Source organism: Scyliorhinus torazame, chromosome 1 (genome assembly GCF_047496885.1).
Source record: "Scyliorhinus torazame isolate Kashiwa2021f chromosome 1, sScyTor2.1, whole genome shotgun sequence".
Taxonomy (NCBI): domain Eukaryota; kingdom Metazoa; phylum Chordata; class Chondrichthyes; order Carcharhiniformes; family Scyliorhinidae; genus Scyliorhinus; species Scyliorhinus torazame.
The window spans coordinates 262,574,091-262,591,636 of NC_092707.1; the positions used below are offsets into that span (position 1 = coordinate 262,574,091).

General features: G+C 48.9%; 1 protein-coding gene across 2 annotated transcripts in view; it reads left to right on the top strand.

The window, feature by feature from the left end:
* The window catches only part of cfap61 (cilia and flagella associated protein 61), a 584,187-nt gene that overhangs the window by 401,335 nt on the left and 165,306 nt on the right, over nucleotides 1–17,546 (top strand). For both annotated transcript variants that reach the window (XM_072505562.1, XM_072505571.1), the window contains one exon: nucleotides 9,006–9,295. In XM_072505562.1, the coding sequence (XP_072361663.1) occupies nucleotides 9,006–9,295 (290 nt within the window). The remainder of the gene's footprint in view (nucleotides 1–9,005; nucleotides 9,296–17,546) is intronic.

The window sequence follows — 17,546 nt, forward strand, 5'->3', positions numbered from 1 at the left end:
TCTGCTGGAGGTGTTGGGGCGGTTCGGGTTTGGGGACTGGGTCTGTTTGCTGTACACTGCACCAGTCGCAAGTATGCGGACGAACCAAGTGAGTTTGGGGTACTTTGGGCTACATCGGGGGACGAGGCAGGAGTGTCTTAGCAATAGAGCAACTGGCAATGGCGCTAAAGGCATCGAGGGATTGGAGAGGAATTGAGTGGGAGGGGGCGTCGAGCAGAGTCTCATTGTATGTGGACGACCTGTTGTTACATATCGCATACCCATTGGGCAGTATCGGGGATATTATGGAGATCTTGGAGGAGTTTAGCCGGTTCTCCGGGTACAAGTTGAATGTGGGAAAGAGCGAGGTGTTCCCGATTGAGACGAGGGGGCAGGAGGGGAGGTTAGTGAAGCTGCCATTTAGGGTGGTGGGGGTGAGCTTTTGATACTTGGGCATCCAGGTGACTCGGGGTTGGGTGCAGCTGCACAAGTTGAACCTAGTGGAGGAGATGAAAGTGGTCTTTAGAAGGTGGGATGTGCTGCCACTGGCGAGTCGGATGCAAATGGTAACAATGATGGTGCCTCCAAGGTTTCTGTTCGTGTTCCAGAACGTCCCAATTTCATCCCAAAATCATTTTTCAAGAAAGTTCATGTGCTGATCTCTGGGTTTATGTGGGCGAGGAAGACCCCGCAGGTTAGGAGGGTTTTTCTGGAGTGGAGGCAAGGGGGAGGTGATCTGGCGCTGTCGAACATGATGAACTGCTACTGGCCGGTGAAAATTGCTATGGTTAGGAAATGGATCGTGGGGGAGGGGCCGGTGTGGGGGGTAGATGGAAGCAGCATCATGTAGGGGAACGTGTTTGAGAACTTTCTGATCAGCGCATCCGCTGTTCTCACCGGCCAAGTACTCCGTGAGCCCAGTGGTGGTGTCGGCTCTAAGGGTGTGGGGGCAGTGAAGGCAGCACTTGGGCTGAATGGTGTCTCGTTGTGGGCACCGATCTCCGATAACCATAGGTTCGTGCCTGGGGGGGGTGTAGCGGCAAGCGGGGATTGATCGATTTGGTGACCTGTTCATAGGGGACGAATTTGCAAAGTTGTAGGACGTAGAGGAAGAGTACAAGCTGCCCAGCGAGATCAGTTTTAGGTACCTGCAGGTCTGGGATTTTGTAAGGAGAGATGTGCCATCCTTCTCTGGGCTGTCGCCCCTGGGGTTGTAAAGCAATGTGCTGTCGAGGGACAAGATGGGGAGGTGAAGGTGTCCGAGGTCTACAAGGAGTTGATGGATTGGGAGGGAACCCTGGTGGGGGATATAAAATGCAAGTCGGAGGAGGAGTTGGGAGGAGAGGGGAGGTGGGGGCCAAGACATGGGCAGAGGCCCTGCGGAGTGTGAATGTGTCCTCGTGAGGCTAAGCATCATTCAGTTTAAGGTATAGGGGCTGGTTTAGCACAGTGGGCTAAACAGCTGGCTTGTAATGCAGAACGAGGCCAGCGGCGCGGGTTCAATTCCCATACCGGCCTCCCCGAACAGGCGCCGGAATGAGGCGACTAGAGGCTTTCCACTGTAACTTCATTGAAGCCTACTTGTGACAAGTGATTATTATTATTATTACATAGGGCACATATGACAGTAGCGAGGATGAGTAGGTTCTTTGAGTGGGTGGAGGATAGGTATGGGCGGTGCGCGGGGAGACCCGTGAATCACGTCCACATGTTCTGTGCATGTCCAAGGCTGAAAGGGTTCTGGCAAGGTGCTGGGGTGGAGGTGGCCCCAAGTCCAGAGATGACGATATTTGGGGTGTCATAAGATCTGGGAGTCCAGGGGTGAGAGAGGCTGGTGTTTTGGCTTTTGCCTCCCTGATAGTCCGGAGACAGATCTTGCTCGGGCGGTGGGATACGGAGCCGCCGAGAGCGGGGGTGTGGGTGAGCAACCAGGCGGAATTCCGGATGCTGGAGAAGGTCAAGTTCGTCTTGAGGGGGTTGGCGGATGGGTTCACTCAGAGGTGGAAGCAGTTTATTGATATCTTTAAGGAGGTTTGAGGGGTCAGCAAAAGGGGAAATGGGGGAGGGGTAAAGGGGTTAAAATAGGGTCGGGGGAATGGGAGAAGTGGGCAGTATTAGGGGATCGGGGGTGGGTGGGTGTTGTTTTTTTCTGAGGTTGTTTGGTTGTCTTTCTGCTTTTGTTCGTTTACATGAAAATGCCTTGAATAAAATATTTTTTTAAAAAGAAAAAGGGGTCAGGTGACAAACTCCAATGCTAGATTCACCTCCACCAGTCTGACTACTATCATTTTTATGCTCCTGCCTATCAACTGTGGGTGCTACGAATCAAGGGTTCCAGTGATGTATTTGGTGTAATCGTTAGCTGCTCCGAGATAAAGCTCTATAGTTTTGGGAGACATTTTCCTGCAGTAGCTTGTGAGGTTTCTTTCACCCACGTGTCCAGTGGTCGTGAAAAGTGTTATATAATTCCAATTTATTTTCCTTTAGTGATTTGAAAGTCCTTGTAGTTGCTAGGTTTCATTACAACCTGTCATGGAACTCTAGCATTTTACTTCTTTTTTCATGGAGATCTTTTTAAAGATTGCACTCTGGGATGGGAGATGCTGGAGAAGGAGTATGGTGCAAATAGAGGTGTCACTAATAAAAGGAGGTGTTCTCATACAGAGTTTATAAATTTAGGACAACATACCTGCAGTTCTCAGTGTCATGATATGCAAACATGCAGCTAATGAACACATAGAATAGGACACGACCAAGGAGCAGCCAGGACACTCAGGTATCTCACTATAAAAGGGATGAGACACTCACACCCTGTCTCTTTCGACAGACCAACATCTCAGAGTGAGACAGGGTGTATCCTCAGCATCACACCCCAGCAGGTGGCTTAGAGCAAGTCTGGTTCAGTTAGACTGAGTTACTACATTTAGATTAGCAGAAAGTCGAACTCATTGAGAACTGTGCTAATAGTTCAATAAAACACATTGAACTCACTTCAAAGTCTGGAGCATCTTTTATTCAAAACTGCATCAAGTGGCAGCTTGTGTTATTCTAAATTACATAACACAGCACTCAGAGGGTCTTTGGTGCTGTTGAGGAGTTGTTACAGAGTTGTAGCAGACTATGCAAGAACTGCAGCCAACTGCCAGAGCTAGCAGAGTCTGATACAATGTGGTCACTGCAGTCCTTAATATTTTTGCTCTGGATCCTTCCAGGCTGCCACAGGGAACAGGGGCAACATTAGTCAGCAGTCAATGCTTGCATTAATCAGATAGCTGATAGAGCAAATACGTTCATAACTTTCACTTTGGACATTCGGAAGCAGAAGGATAGAATTCAGAGGGTTGTACAGATTCTTCCACATTCAGGACATCAGTGACTGCACACATATTGCCCTGTGGGCTCCTTCAAATAATACCACTGCCTTCTGCTTCATTAATACGCAACTGGTGTATGATGACCAGCAACGTATCATACAAATCTATGCCTGCGATCCTGGCAACTGCCACACTGCTTTTCTAATACAACAATTATCTGAACCCCCACTGTTTGTTCTGCACAGCAAGTGAGAGGCTGGCAGCTTGGAGACAAAGGCTTTCCTCTGCACATAACTCCTTGGCTTATAATTCATTTAAGGAACTCTCATATTTGTAGAGCTCTGCGACAATACAATAAAGAGTATCCCACATTATTGTGGTTGCATGAAAAGCAACTTACAATGCACCTTTAAAATAGTAAAATGTCCCAGAACAGTTCCTCATAGCATATATGACAAAATAAAATTGACACCAATCCAGAGAAGGAGATATTAGGGTAGGTGGTCAAATGCTTGGTTAAAAAGGTAAATTTGGGGGAGCATCTTAAAGGATCAAAGGTGGAGAGATTTAAGAAGGGAATTCCAGAGCTGAGGGCCAGTTTAACTGAAGACATGGTCGACAATGGTTGCGAGAAGTACATTGAGATTGACCATAATTGGAGGAACAGATAATTCTCAGAGGCTTGTGGTATATTCTGTATAACATTGTTTTATAATAGGACAAATCGTGGAGCTACCATTGAAGGAGCTTCTTCAACAAGATGAGAAATACAGAATAGTGAGGATATGAGAATGGTTCAAAAAGGGTTCTGCAGCTGGATGTCTTTGATGGTAGTTTACAGGCAGTACTTCAGCTGAACAATCCCTGTGCCTTGTATTAGCAAAGCCGCATTATTTCCTAAACATTCTAATGTCAAATAAATAGCAAAGATTAATAATGATATTGAGGTCAGCTAACATCCATCAGCTGCCACAGAAACTTTCTACAGACAAAAATTACAAAAAGCCTTATGGTTAGAAAAGATAGTTGAGCACACAGCTGCAGCTAAGGAGGGATTCAGCTATAGCTTTTGTATGCAATGTGGTTGATTGCGGTGTCCAGAGTGTCAGTGAGGTGCACATAAACCTCATGTAAGTTGGTAAGGACTCCTCCATACTATGCACCATGTTGTAGATTCTAAACGGCAGTCAGCCAATGAATTTAAAAAATGCTGGTGCACAGAAATCATCTTTTTTTTTAATAAACATTTTATTGAGGTATTTATTGGTATTATAACAACAACACAATAAACAATGTACATGAAACTATAAACATAGTGCAAAAGCCGTCTCCCTCCCTTACAGGTCCCACCTTTATTAAGCCCCTACTCTAAGCTAAATCTGAGCCTGGCAGATGCTGCGGACGCGTTGACTCTACTCAACGCGTCTGCCCATAGACCATCCTCTATCTCTCCTCCCAGCTCCTCCTCCCACTTGCGCTTCAGCTCCTCGGTCTGCGTCTCCTCTGACCCCATAAGTTCCTTGTAAATGTACGAGATGCTTTCTTCTCCTACCCACCCTCTGGAATTTACCCTGTCCTGAATCCCGCTTAGCAGTAGGAGCAGGAAGGTTGACACCTGTTTACGTAGGAAATCCCGCACCTGCAGATACCTGAATTTGTTTCCCCTCGCCAACCCAAACTTCTCCTCCAGCACCCTCATACTCGGAAAGCTCCCCTCTATGAACATATCCCCCATCCTCTTAATGCCTGCTCTCCGCCATATCCGGAACCCCCCGTCCATACTCCCCGGGGCAAACCGGTGATTATTACAGATTGGGGTCCAGACTGATGCTCTCTCTGCTCCCACATGTCTCCTCCATTGCCCCCAGACTACAGAAATCATCTTTTAATTAATGGGCATGCCTCTAACGTCTGCATCTGTGCCACCTTCATAGAATCATAGAATACCTACAGTGCAGAAGGAGGTCTTTTGGCCCATCAAGTCCACACCGACCCTCTGAAACAACACCCTACACCGACCCCTGACCCACTCCCCCACCCTATCCCCATAACCCCACCTAACCTTTGGCACTAAGCGGCAATTTAACATGGCCAATCCACCAAACATAATAATAATCATCTTTATTGTCACAAGTAGGCTTACATTATTACCGCAATGACATTACTGTGAAATGTCCCTCGTCGCCACATTCCGACGTCTGTTCTGGTACACGGAAGGAGAATTCAGAATGTCCAAATTATCTAACAGCACGTCTTTCAGGACTTGTGGGAGGAAACCGGAGCACCCGGAGGAAACCCACGCAGACACAAGGAGAACGTGCAGACTCTGCACAGAGAGTGACCCAAGAAGGGGATCGAACCTGGGACCCTGGCGCTGTGAAGCAACAGTGTTAACCACTGTGCTACCGTCCACCTGCACCTCTTTGTAAAGTGGGTGGAAACCAAAGCACCCGGAGGAAACCCATGCAGAACAAGGGGAGAACGTGTAAATTCCACATAGACAGTGTCACCCAAGGCTGGAATTGAACCTGGGTCCCTGGTGCTGAGAGGCAACAGTGCTAACCACTGTGTCATTGGGTTAGTAGAGGTAGTATGTGAGCTAGTCCTCCAGTGAACTCTTTCCTGGTTCAGCAGAGCTAGGATGTGAGCTAGCCCTCCAGTGAACTCTTTCCTGGTTCACTCTTGCCACCTTCACCTGCTCTTGTTCTTTTGAGCTAAATAAATTCTGCAATTCATTATCGAAGTCACACAAGGTGCCGATTTCTGTGCCGTGCTTTGCAGAATTAAAAACAAGTGATGATTTATCTTCTGGAGGGTCAGTCAACTGCAGTAACTAAGTCAACTGATTGACCTAAAAAAGTAGAGAGGAACAAGAGTCTATGTGTGGTTACAAGGGTAAGCACTAGGATCAATGACAAAAACAATGTACTAGCAGGTGTCATGCTTATGTGTGTGTGTCTGTGTGTGTGTGTTGGTGTGTGTGTGTGTAATTGGGAGAGTTAATTAGAAAGCGAAAAGGAAGGAAAGATGCCCATATACACCCTGCTGTGTGTGGCCTCCAGCCTTGACATCTCCGATGCTGCCTTTACCAATAATGTTGATGGCAGGTTTTCCCATCGTTGTCAGCATGTGAAGAATGGCAGAACCTCCTCATGTGCTGATTGTTTCTCTGGTATTGAGTGCCAGCTTCTCCTGCACGGAAAATGAAAGTGGGTTAATATGATCCCTGGGCAAGGATTTTCAACATTTACAAGCCAGCTTACCACAGTGTTCATGATGAAATAAAGAAATTAGGAAAATGTAGTAGCAAGGGCAGAATCAGCTTTTGAGAATGAGTGCAAGCTAGAATATAATGTAGCAATGATTTCCCTGATTAATATGTAGAAGCATGAGAAGTGGTGGAGGGACAAAATGATAATCTTGAGACAAAAGATGGGGTCATTGACAGGCTGTGAGATGTCAAGAGGAGCACTGCTGATGACATCTTTGAATTTCATATGACACTGTAACAAATCCTGTCAACCAAGTTTTCCATCAATCATCCATGAAAATTTCCATCCTGATCTGAACTACCTCCACCAACATATATGCAGCCCTGCACTGGAAAGCCTCAGGGCAGTTCTGGAACATGTGCTTGCTTACAGATGCACAGTGTTGCTTTTCTCTATTCTTCATGAAGAAAGGCATCTCCTTCCACGCTATTGAGTAGACCTGTAAAAAGAGGCTGTTCCACCAATCTCCGATCAATGAGCTATGACGGTCAGCTCCAAAATCAATCAAATTGGTTCTCCAACAGGTCCTCCAGACGGCCACTGTCTCCTGAGTGGCTATTGCCTATTTAATTGTCACTCACATGCAGTCACTTTCTGCCTCTAAAGCTCCTGCCAAATATAATAATGCTGGTCCTCCAAAAATCTATTAATTGCTTTGATTTTCCCTGTGATTTCTCTCTGAATCTCTTGTTTGCTTCACTTTCCTTGTCCTTGGGCATACACTCATTCTCTCTCACTGTTTCGCTGTCGTTCTTTCTCCACTTTAGTTGCTCACTTTTCAGTCTTGATGTTAACCTGTGGTGAACGTAATGTCTTTGTTTTGGGGAGAAGCAGATAGTGGATGGGTGGGGGTCGGAGATGCGGTGCTAACCCTCATGGTGCCCAGGAGATTTTAATTCTTGGCCCTTGTCAAATGGATGTTGCTGGACTCCCACTCAAACCCGGCCTGATCATGACCTGGCCAGATCATGACCTAGCCAGCAGCAGAATATCAGGCAGCCAAAGGATGTAACTGGAAGCCCTGAAATGTCCCCGGTACTAAAGTAAGTTCTTGTTAGTGTGCTCTGATGGAGATCATAGTCAGGAGGAAGTTGGAGCAAGTAAGGAAAGCCCAGCCCAGCAGAAGTCAAGGTTTTTTTGTTGACCCTAAAAACACCACTGTTCCTAATAACACACAAAGAAGCCTGAAATAAAATGTATAAGATCTTCCCTAACTGGCCCTATACTAGCCTTCACTGAAGGTACCAATTCTTGCCAGCTGAACCTCAAGCTACCATTTCAGGCAGGTTTGAAGGGCATCATCAGAACCCTACTGCCTTCCAGTGGCTGTCCTGCTGGAATGACAAGTTAAAATGGGAAAACAATGGGATTCAATGGGGTAGGTCTCTTGCCTTTATTTTAGTGCTTTCCCTCCAGGTGAGAAACAGAAATGGCCAACCCTTCAGGCATGATTTAACAGGAAAAAAAACCAGAGAGCCATGTTGGATGCATTTAGAATGACTCCGCTATTGAACGGGAATGTTTTAGGGCCTCAGTGAGGAACACCTTGTCGAGGCTGCACATATAGAGCTTGTCAGTCCTCCAGCTCCCCACCTCATAAGGCACCCCCAGGCCCGATTCTCAGCACGGGGAACCTGGCACATGGGCACCTTGGCATTGCCTGGGTGGCTTTGGGGGTGCCTGGGTATCACCCTGCCCAGAGCCTGACCACCGAGGGGCCTTCGATTGCCTGGGAGATCCCCCAAGTGCTGTTATGCCTGGTCCACGTTTGTGGAAATGAGTGCTAAACGGCGCCATGGTGAGGTCTTCCAGGCACAGGCATTTGCTCCTGGGCCTTGGGAGACTCCAGTGTAGACGTATTTAAGTGAAACTAACTGCTCACTTAAATATGCAAATCTGGATCCCATCCAGTGAGGGCAAGATCCAGATCGCGACGCATCACCAGGTGTCCCGAGCATCGTACATCTCGTGAGAGGTCTCTTTTGAGAGTTAACAGCCTCGTCACGTCACCAAGTCGGGCGAGGCAAGACCGCACGATCTCAGCCAAACATTTCTGTCTTTCACCATCTTTTCTTCTGCTTTGTCTCTTTATTCCGCTGCTATTTGTCTCTTTCCCTATTTTTCCAGATCTGCTTGCCTTTCTCCAGTTCTATCTTCCAATCATTCTTTTATCTGCTCCATTTGTCAGTTTTTTTTCCTTTTCCTCCTTCACTTTTTTTTCTTTCTCTGCTTTATTTCTTGTTTTTCTTCTTTGCTTGCATGCAGGGCACACATGATGCAGCACTGCCTGTGTGTTTCAGGGTACATTATCTTACTGTTGCTGGGTGCTATTGTGTATATTTCATAATGTCTCAAATTAAGACGGTAATTTTCTTAGTGGTCTGATTTGTATTCCCAAAAAACTTTTAATGTATCCTCTCTAATTATTGCTCTTTTCCAGGAAATATCATTGTATATGGGAACACAATTGATGCTTACATCACAGTGAATACCATTCTGTCTTTTGGAATTAATGGCTCTTGCATAAAACTGGTGAAACCACCTTCGAATTCAAGCATCAGTTTTTACAGTTCCGTGATAGAAACAGCAGTAGACAAAGCACTCAGGAGAGCTAACGTTTCTGTGCATTCTAACTGCCTGCTTGCTCAGTGGAATGATGGAAATGTCCATGATCGTATTATCCTTTCAACGTTCACAACTGATTCTCAACCATTGAGTCTAAAATGTTCAGTAAGTTAAAAACTTTCTAAGCAAACAATTCCAAAGACTCCAAACTCTCTGCGTGAAGGAATTTATCATCTCAGTCTGAACTGTTTGACCCCTTATCCTGAGACTGATGTGCCTCTAAACCCTTGATTCCCCAGCCAGAAGAAACAACCTCACAGTGCCTGCCCTCTCAAGACCCTTCAGAATCATACAAGTGAGATAATGATACAAGTTTAGCTTGAGGAGTATGATGTAGTTTTTTTTTTTTTACAGACTCCCAGGTACAAGTTAGGTATGAATGCAAGCCAAATATTCCAAACTGTAGGATCTTTAGGATGGACAAGAAAAGAGAGGAAGTAGCAATATTAATCAAATACAGCACTATAAAGGTAAAAAGATGGGTTTCAATATGGGTGATCATGGAGTAGACATACACTGGGCCGATTTAAGGGATGGCAAAGAATGTAAGGCTGTAATAGGTGTTGTCTACAGATCTCGTTACTACTGGTGCAGTAATTGGATATATAAATTTGAAGATCAAGGAAACGTATAGCAAAAGCTAGTTAATTAATAGTGGGACACTTTGGCCGGGATTCTCCGATGCCGTGCTGGGTCGCAGAATCGGCAGGGGAGAGCGAGAATCGCGCCACGCTGCTCTTACGATGGGACGCCGATTCCCCGGCGACCGGAGAATCGGCGTCCCATCGTAAGAGCAGCGTGGCGCGATTCTCGCGGGGGAATCGGCGCCAATCGCGCCCATGCAGTCACCGCCGTGCTGGTCGGGGGCCGTTGAAAGCGGCTCCTGCGGCGATTCTCCGCGCTCGACGGGCCAAGTGCCTTCCGAGTTCCGCCAAGTCCCGCCGGCGTGGGTTATGTATGGTCCCACCCTGCAGGACCTCGGAGTTCTGGCTGCAGGGGCCGTCCTGGGCAGGGGGATCCGACTCCGGGGGCACCTCCACGTTGGCCAGACCCGCGATCGGGGCCTACCAATCGGCGGGCGGGCTAATTCCAGGGGGGGCCTATGTTCCTCCACACCAGGCCCCTGTAGGGCTCCGCCATGTTGCCCGGGGCCGGTGTGGAGACGGCAACCCACGCGTATGCGCGGACCCGCGCCAGCCGTGTCACGCCGGCTTTCGAGCGCACAGCACACTGGCGCCGTGCTAGCCTCCGAAGAAGGGGTGAATGCCTGGGTCTGGAGGCAAAAATATTCCAAACGGTTTTGACGCTGGTGTCAACACTTGGCTGTCATTTTGGAGAATCCCGGCCTTTAATTTTCACATAAACTGGGAGAAGAAGAACTAGTCAGTTAGCAATGGCAATAAAATTCCAAAATGTGTTTGGGAATGTTTCCTATGTTTTAGAATTCACAATTTTTGATGTAGTGATGGTAATGAACAAGAATTAGTTAAAAGTCTGACCATAAGGGGACATCTTGCAAATAGTGATCGTAATATGATTGAAATTGATATATGATTTGAGAGGGGAAAGGGAGTGTCACAACCACAGCTGGCAAAGCAAGGAAGACAAACGTTGAAGGGAGCAAAAATGAGTTGGTGCAATAAATTGGAATAATCTGGGAGGTATTCAAATAAATATTTGTTAAAATACAAAACCAGTACCTGCTCTCCTATAATGTAAAGGCTCCACTTGTAGTTAAGCATCAAGTTAAAAGAGAAGACCTGTACAAAAGCATGGAAAAGTGAAGTTACTGATGATGGATGCAATCATTATAAAAAGCAACAAAAGGGTAAAAAGAGGTACTAAAAGAGAATTTTGAATTAAATCTTGCCAAGGGTATCAACAACATCAACAGAGGTTTCAGAGATATATTAAAGGGAAAGAGTATGATCAAGGGGCACTGTGGGTCATTTAAAGGCTGATGCCGGCAAAACAATAAAGGATAATTAAGGAAGTGGCACACTTATTCAATTAGTACTCTGTATCCATTTTCACAGAGAAAGAATGGGACAAAGTACCAATGACACAAGGGAACCTAAAAAAGTTCAAACAAAGAAACTTATTGGACTAAATATAAGTTTTAAAAGTTAATGAAGGAAATAAAGGAACAAGATAAACAGACATCCAGGACTTGATGGTTCCCTACCCGAATTATAAAACAAAATAGGTGAAGAAATTGCAGATATACTGACATAATTTTCCAAAGCTCTCCAGATTCAGGAATTGTGTCTGTGGGTTGGGAAATTGCAAATGTCACTCCATCTTTAAATAAGGGGAGTACAGGTAGAGAGAAATCTGGTTTAGAATTTTAACTGTCAAGGGGGAGCAAACTCAGGGTCAGGCAGGGCTCAAAATACTGAAAAGCAGCATTGGGATATTAGACTGACATGATCCTATCCCAATGTTAGGTGCTATTTGGGGAGGAATATAGACCATTGGGGATCTGCAGTTCAAATGTTAGGTAGGTCATTACCTTATATCATCCCTTGCTGCGTGTTTAAATGAACTCATGCTCCTGTAGGACCTCCCACGGCGGGAAGGTCAAGGGGGAAGTTCCAGACAAAGAATTATACAAGAAATCGTCAACAGGCGGAGGCCTCCGTGGCTGTAAAGGTGGAAGAAGGCTGCAACAGGGAAGTGGCCTTGTTGTTGTGGTCCGCGATTGCACATGGCCACCAACCACCAAGATTGTGTGGAACCCGGCTGTGCACTGGAGTCCCCACACTAAAAAATGTTATGGGCAGGCCTCTATAAGGCATAAGCAAAAGCCCTGTGGCGATGGAGGGTAATACCTGGACACCTGCACCCATGTGGCAGGTGCATGTTGGTCGTCGGGCACCTGTATTGGGACAGGGGTACCTTTCGGCAGCTGCATCCGTGACTCAGCAGCCCACTTTATGATACCCTCTGCTTAACCGAAATGGGTAGGGAGCTAGAAAAGCAGCTTAAAACATAGGCTGTCCCATTTTCCTGGCTAGGAAACTGCACCCAGCTGGATCACAATCCCTACAGTTGAAACAAGAAGCTAAATTTCGGAACCTGGAATGTGAGAAACCCAAAGGGTGTTTGCCCGGAAAGATGAACTGCCATTGTTGTCCAGGAGCTAACAAGGTATAACATCAACATCTCTGCTCTTAGCAAAAGAGCAGTGAGCTCTGGCTCATTGGAGAGCAGCGGGAGACCAGACGGTACATCTTCTTGAACGCAAAGTCAGAACATGGGCTGGATTCTCCATTCCTGCGCAGGGGCTGGTTTAGCACAGGGCTAAATCACTGGCTTTGAAAGCAGACCAAGGCAAGCCAGCAGCACGGTTCAATTCCCGTACCAGCCTCCCCGAACAGGCGCCGGAATGTGGCGACTAGGGGCTTTTCACAGTAACTTCATTTGAAGACTACTTGTGACAATAAGCGATTTTCATTTCATTTCATTTCATTTCATTTCAAGTGCTGACGCCAACAGAGGATCCGTGGAGTTCCACGATGGAAAAATAGGCGCCACACCCGCAACGATTCTGCTACCGGTGAGTGGCTAGCACTAGCGCCGCATGGAACACCCGCAGAACACATGAAAAATGGTGGGGGAATCCCAGGTCTGTGATGAACACGCGCAGGGCTGGCAAGCTGCAGCCGTGTGTACACTTACATCCCCCACACTCGCACTGATCGCGCCTGAAAAGATGGCACTGGTTGTGCTGGACCACATCCCCGTCCATCCCGACCCCACAGCTCGCCACCCCCCACTACACCCCCCAGCCCTGGCAGAAGCCCCGCGGCCAGGCGCACGACTGTCGGCAAAGTAGGCGGTGCTGGACACTGTCCGTATGCCCTCTCTCTCCGCAGCCACCACACCAGGCTCAAGACTGTTGAGACCACACATGCCGCCAGGTACTCGGCGCATCGGAGGCGGAGCACCGCAGGTGGGCCCGATAATGAGATGCGAACGTGGACGCAACTACGTGCGACGCACAGCGCAATGACACCGATTTGGAGTGGGCAGAGCAGCGTGACCCCGTGTCAAGCCGGCGCCTGCCGTGATTATCCATTCTCCACCCGATCGTCGTTCCCGATTTCAGCATCAGGCAACGGAGAATCCAGCCCCATAAGTCTCACATCCACGGATTTGGCTTCACCATGAGGAACAGGATTGCCATCGCACTCTCTGAACTCCCCTTCAGTGTCAGTGAGAGGTTGATGACCCTACGCCTACATCTCAGACGTCATCAATGGGTTACTGTCATCAGCGCATATGCCCCAACTTTAGATTCTGACCATGAAGTCAAGAAGAGATTTTACTCTGGTCTCGATGGCATCCTTACTTCCATCCCCGGGAATGATAAGGTCATGCTCTTAGGTGACTTTAATACCCAGAATGAATATGACCACAAAATCTGGAGTGGAACTATCAGTAAGAACGGCGTGAGGAAAGCCAATGGCCAGCGGCATCCTACACTTGACCAAGTTTGCCCAATATGGCCCGATTGTGACGAACACAGAAGAACCAGCTCAAAACGTCAACCTAAAGACAAAAGTCCCGCATCGCATTCATGACATGAAGAACAGATGGGTGGAGAAGGTGCATAAGATTCAACCCTAAGCCGACCAGCACAACATACGCAAATCCTTCCAAGCAACCAAGACAATTAACAGACCCCTCTTGGCTGGACAAAATCCCTTCCAATCTCAGGAAGGCTCCCGGTTCTTCAGGACAATGACGCCATCTGTCAGAGCTGGAAGAAGCAGTTTAAACTTCTCCTCAGCCGGGAGTCCGCTGCATCGGAGGAGACCATCCAAGCTGTCCAACAACATCCTGCCAAGGATTCCTTTGGCCATCCGCCAACCATTGAGGTTAAGCACATCCAACACATGAAAGCCAACGAAGCTTGGAGCCAGATGGCATACCTGCAGAGGTCTACCATGCTGGTGGCTGTCAGCTCATGTCACAACTTCACCAGTTCATCCTCCGTCCCTGGGACAAAGAGGACTTCCCCAGCGACAATCATTATTATCCACAAGAAGCAGGATAAATCTAATTAAGAAAACTTCCAGGAGGATTTATCTCTTGATCATTGGGGGTAAGATTCCGGCCCGCATCCTCCTGAACCACCTTTGGCCTGTCACTGAGGAATCCAGTGTGGCTTCTGACCATTCAGGGGTACTGCAGACATGGGGCAGGATTCTCGGTGGTGCGCCGTTCACTGGTGGCGGGATTCTCTTTTCCCGCACACTGTCAATGGGAATTCCTGTGGATGGTGGGGTCGCTACCAGCAGGAACATCGAATCCCGTTGACCGGAGATTCCCAGCCATGGTCTTTGTGGCTAGGCCAGGAGAAAAATAGAAACTGTTCCTCGCCTTCATTGACTGACCAAGACATTGTTTAATTTAAATTTTGAAGCTTCTTGGATCGTTCTCCAATGCTTTGTTGCCGATTGAGGTTTGTTCCCATCCTGAGACATCCGCATTACAATGGGTGCAATTTAATGGCCATGTTTTGCTTGAGCGAGAGCGCAACGAGCCTTTAGATCGTGGGAGAGGCCAGAATCGAGAACTGCACCTGGCACCAATCAGTTTGCGATCTAACCTGCCTGCTCCCGCTGGCAAAATCAGGATCCCGCCATAGCGTGGTGAGAAACCAATAATCACCACTTAAGGCCAATCTCCATACAATTAACCGGAGTGACTCCATGATCTAACCACCTCCCCAGCAAGTGGTCACGCGAGTGCCGATTAGTACACCTTGTTGAAAATGTGAAGCTGACGGAAGGGCTGCGGTGGGGACCCGAGGAGGTGAGTAGTCATCAACGCTCCCAGGCATTGAGCCCAGGGGCACTGGGGTTGCTGTCCTGGTGCTCGGGGGTGTGTGGGGAAGACCCCTGGGGGGCCAGCCTTGGTTGGGGTGAGCCATGCCACCGCCTGGATCATGTGTACCCTTTACGGAGGCAACCACAGCCCCGGCCTGCCTGTCCCACTGATCACCCATTATTCCCGTGGAGGCCTCTGGCCGCGTGCTGAAGGATATTACTAATAGAGATTTGGCAATCATACTTATATCAGCACATCACAGCTCCCATCTGGATGCCTGTGGGTAGGCTGCCATGTGGCATGTGGCAGTTATTGCCTGGCAACCCAATCAGACCACCGTGATGCCTGGACACTGCCTGAGCACTGCAGAAAGCAACGCCATGGACGGAGCGGCCAACATCAGAACACGTATTGGTTGGGCCCCAGTGCCGGGGACATTTGCGTGACCAGAGGGTGGTTGTGTGCACTGGGAGGGGACCAGCACCCGGTCCAGGTAGCATTACGTGCGGGTGTCTGGAGTACAGGGTGTGGGCTCCCACTGAGGCTGGGGTGCACGGGGTGGGTGTGTCAGATAGCAGGGGCTGTGGGGTGGGGGGGGGGGGGGGGGGAGCAATAGGGGAATAGAGGGTCCCGGGGTGGAAAAGACTGCTGGTTGTCAGTCTCACACCCTCTATAATTACTTACAAATATTACATGGGGTGGATGATATCTTGGACTTTGCGGAGGCTGCCCTTGTGCTGCTGGCGGCCGGATGCCGGATAAGGCGGCGGCAGCAACGTCAACAAAAGACCCGGCCACCCATCAGGCCAGAGAGGGACCCAGAGGGGGAGGTTGGCAAGGGCCCAAGGTGTACAGGTGTCACTGGTTTTTCGAACAGATGACGGAAAGCATGTGCCGCAGGAGGCTCTGCCTCAACAAGTAGACCTGTGCCATGTCCTCGCATACTTAACACCATGTGGAGGAGAAGGATACCTGCTCCTGGTGGCCATCAAGGTCACCGCAGCCCTGAGTTTCTACGTCTCCAGGGCTAGAGCGGGGATTTGTGTGGTATCTCACAAGCTATAGCCCACAAGTACATCCATGAGGTCACGGATGCCTTTTGCACAGGCTGCGAACTCTATCAACTTTGACATGGACCAGGCCCAACAAGATGCCCGGGCAGCAGGATTCTCTGCCATCGCCAGGATGCCCCAGGTCCAGAGGGCAATAGAAGGCACGCATGTTGGCTTTCGCTCACCGGGCTGTCGGGGAGTGCCCTCCATCAACAGGCAGGGATTCCACTCCCTGAACCTCCAGCTCGTGTATGACCACCACATGAAAATCATGCAACTGTGTGCACGTTTCCCAGGGAGTGTGCACAACAGCTACATCCTGGGGCAGTCAGACATCCCCGACCTCTTCGTGGACCACCCCAGGATGGCCGGTTGGCTCTTGGGGGAATAAGGGGACCTGGATAATGACGTCAATATGGAGGCCGATAATTGATGCGGAGACCAGATACAACGAGGCCCATGTGGTCACCCGTGCTGTCAAGAGCCTCATGTGTCATTCATCACAAGGGTGGGGGTTGCAGTGGGGGGAGTGGGGGGGGGTGGTTGGAGGGTATATGTGAGGGGGAGTATGGAACAGCACTGCTAGATGGGCGTGCTAGGGCACAGAATGGTGCTGGGCGGGGGCAGTGCCATGCGCATGTTCATGGGGGGATGGGCGGTGGCAGTGCCAGGAGGCTGGTGCCAACCTACATGTGCAGCCCAGTGGATGTCATTGATCGTCTTACGGCACTGGGTGCCCATCCTCCTGGTGATGCTCCCTGAGCTGATGGCTGCTGCCACTTCCTCCCAGGCGGCACTGGCTGCCTTGTGGCTGACCCACTGAGACCCTCGGGGGAACAGGGCATCCTGTCTGATATTAACTGCGTCCAACAGTCTGGTCAGGCCGGCATCCCCAAATTGTGGAGCTGATCTCCTCAGTGGCATGGCTGCGAGCTGTGTACGGTTTGCTTTGCAAGATCGGTTTAAGTGCTGCTCTCCCTTGTTACCAAAGGGCTGGCTAGTGTGATCCTGGCAAATCAGCTGTGGCTTGAAGCCTGTGGGGCCTCTTTAAGTGGACCAATTAACATTTGATACCAGTGATGGCCTCGGCGGGCCGGGCGTTGGGAAGGGCCGGGCGTTGGGAAGTCCGTGGCAGTTCCCTCTCGCTACCAAAATTAGAAACTTTTCCGTTAAATCACGCCCAGTATGACCACCACCGTTGTGTGGAGGATCTAAAACTGACACCTTTCACATCTGGACCGGGGTTAAATAAGGTAGTGTGATCGCCTGACCTTGCTCACCATTTGCCTAACCATCATTGTCCACCTCACCTGAGATGACCTACCATCCAGTCTCAGCATCCAGTATCGTCTGGGCAGCAAGCTTTTCAACCAGGCAAAAACAAAATTGACCACCATGGACATTCATGACCTTCAGTTTACAGATGACTGCTATGTGATAGCTCACTCTGTACAGGACATGCGAAG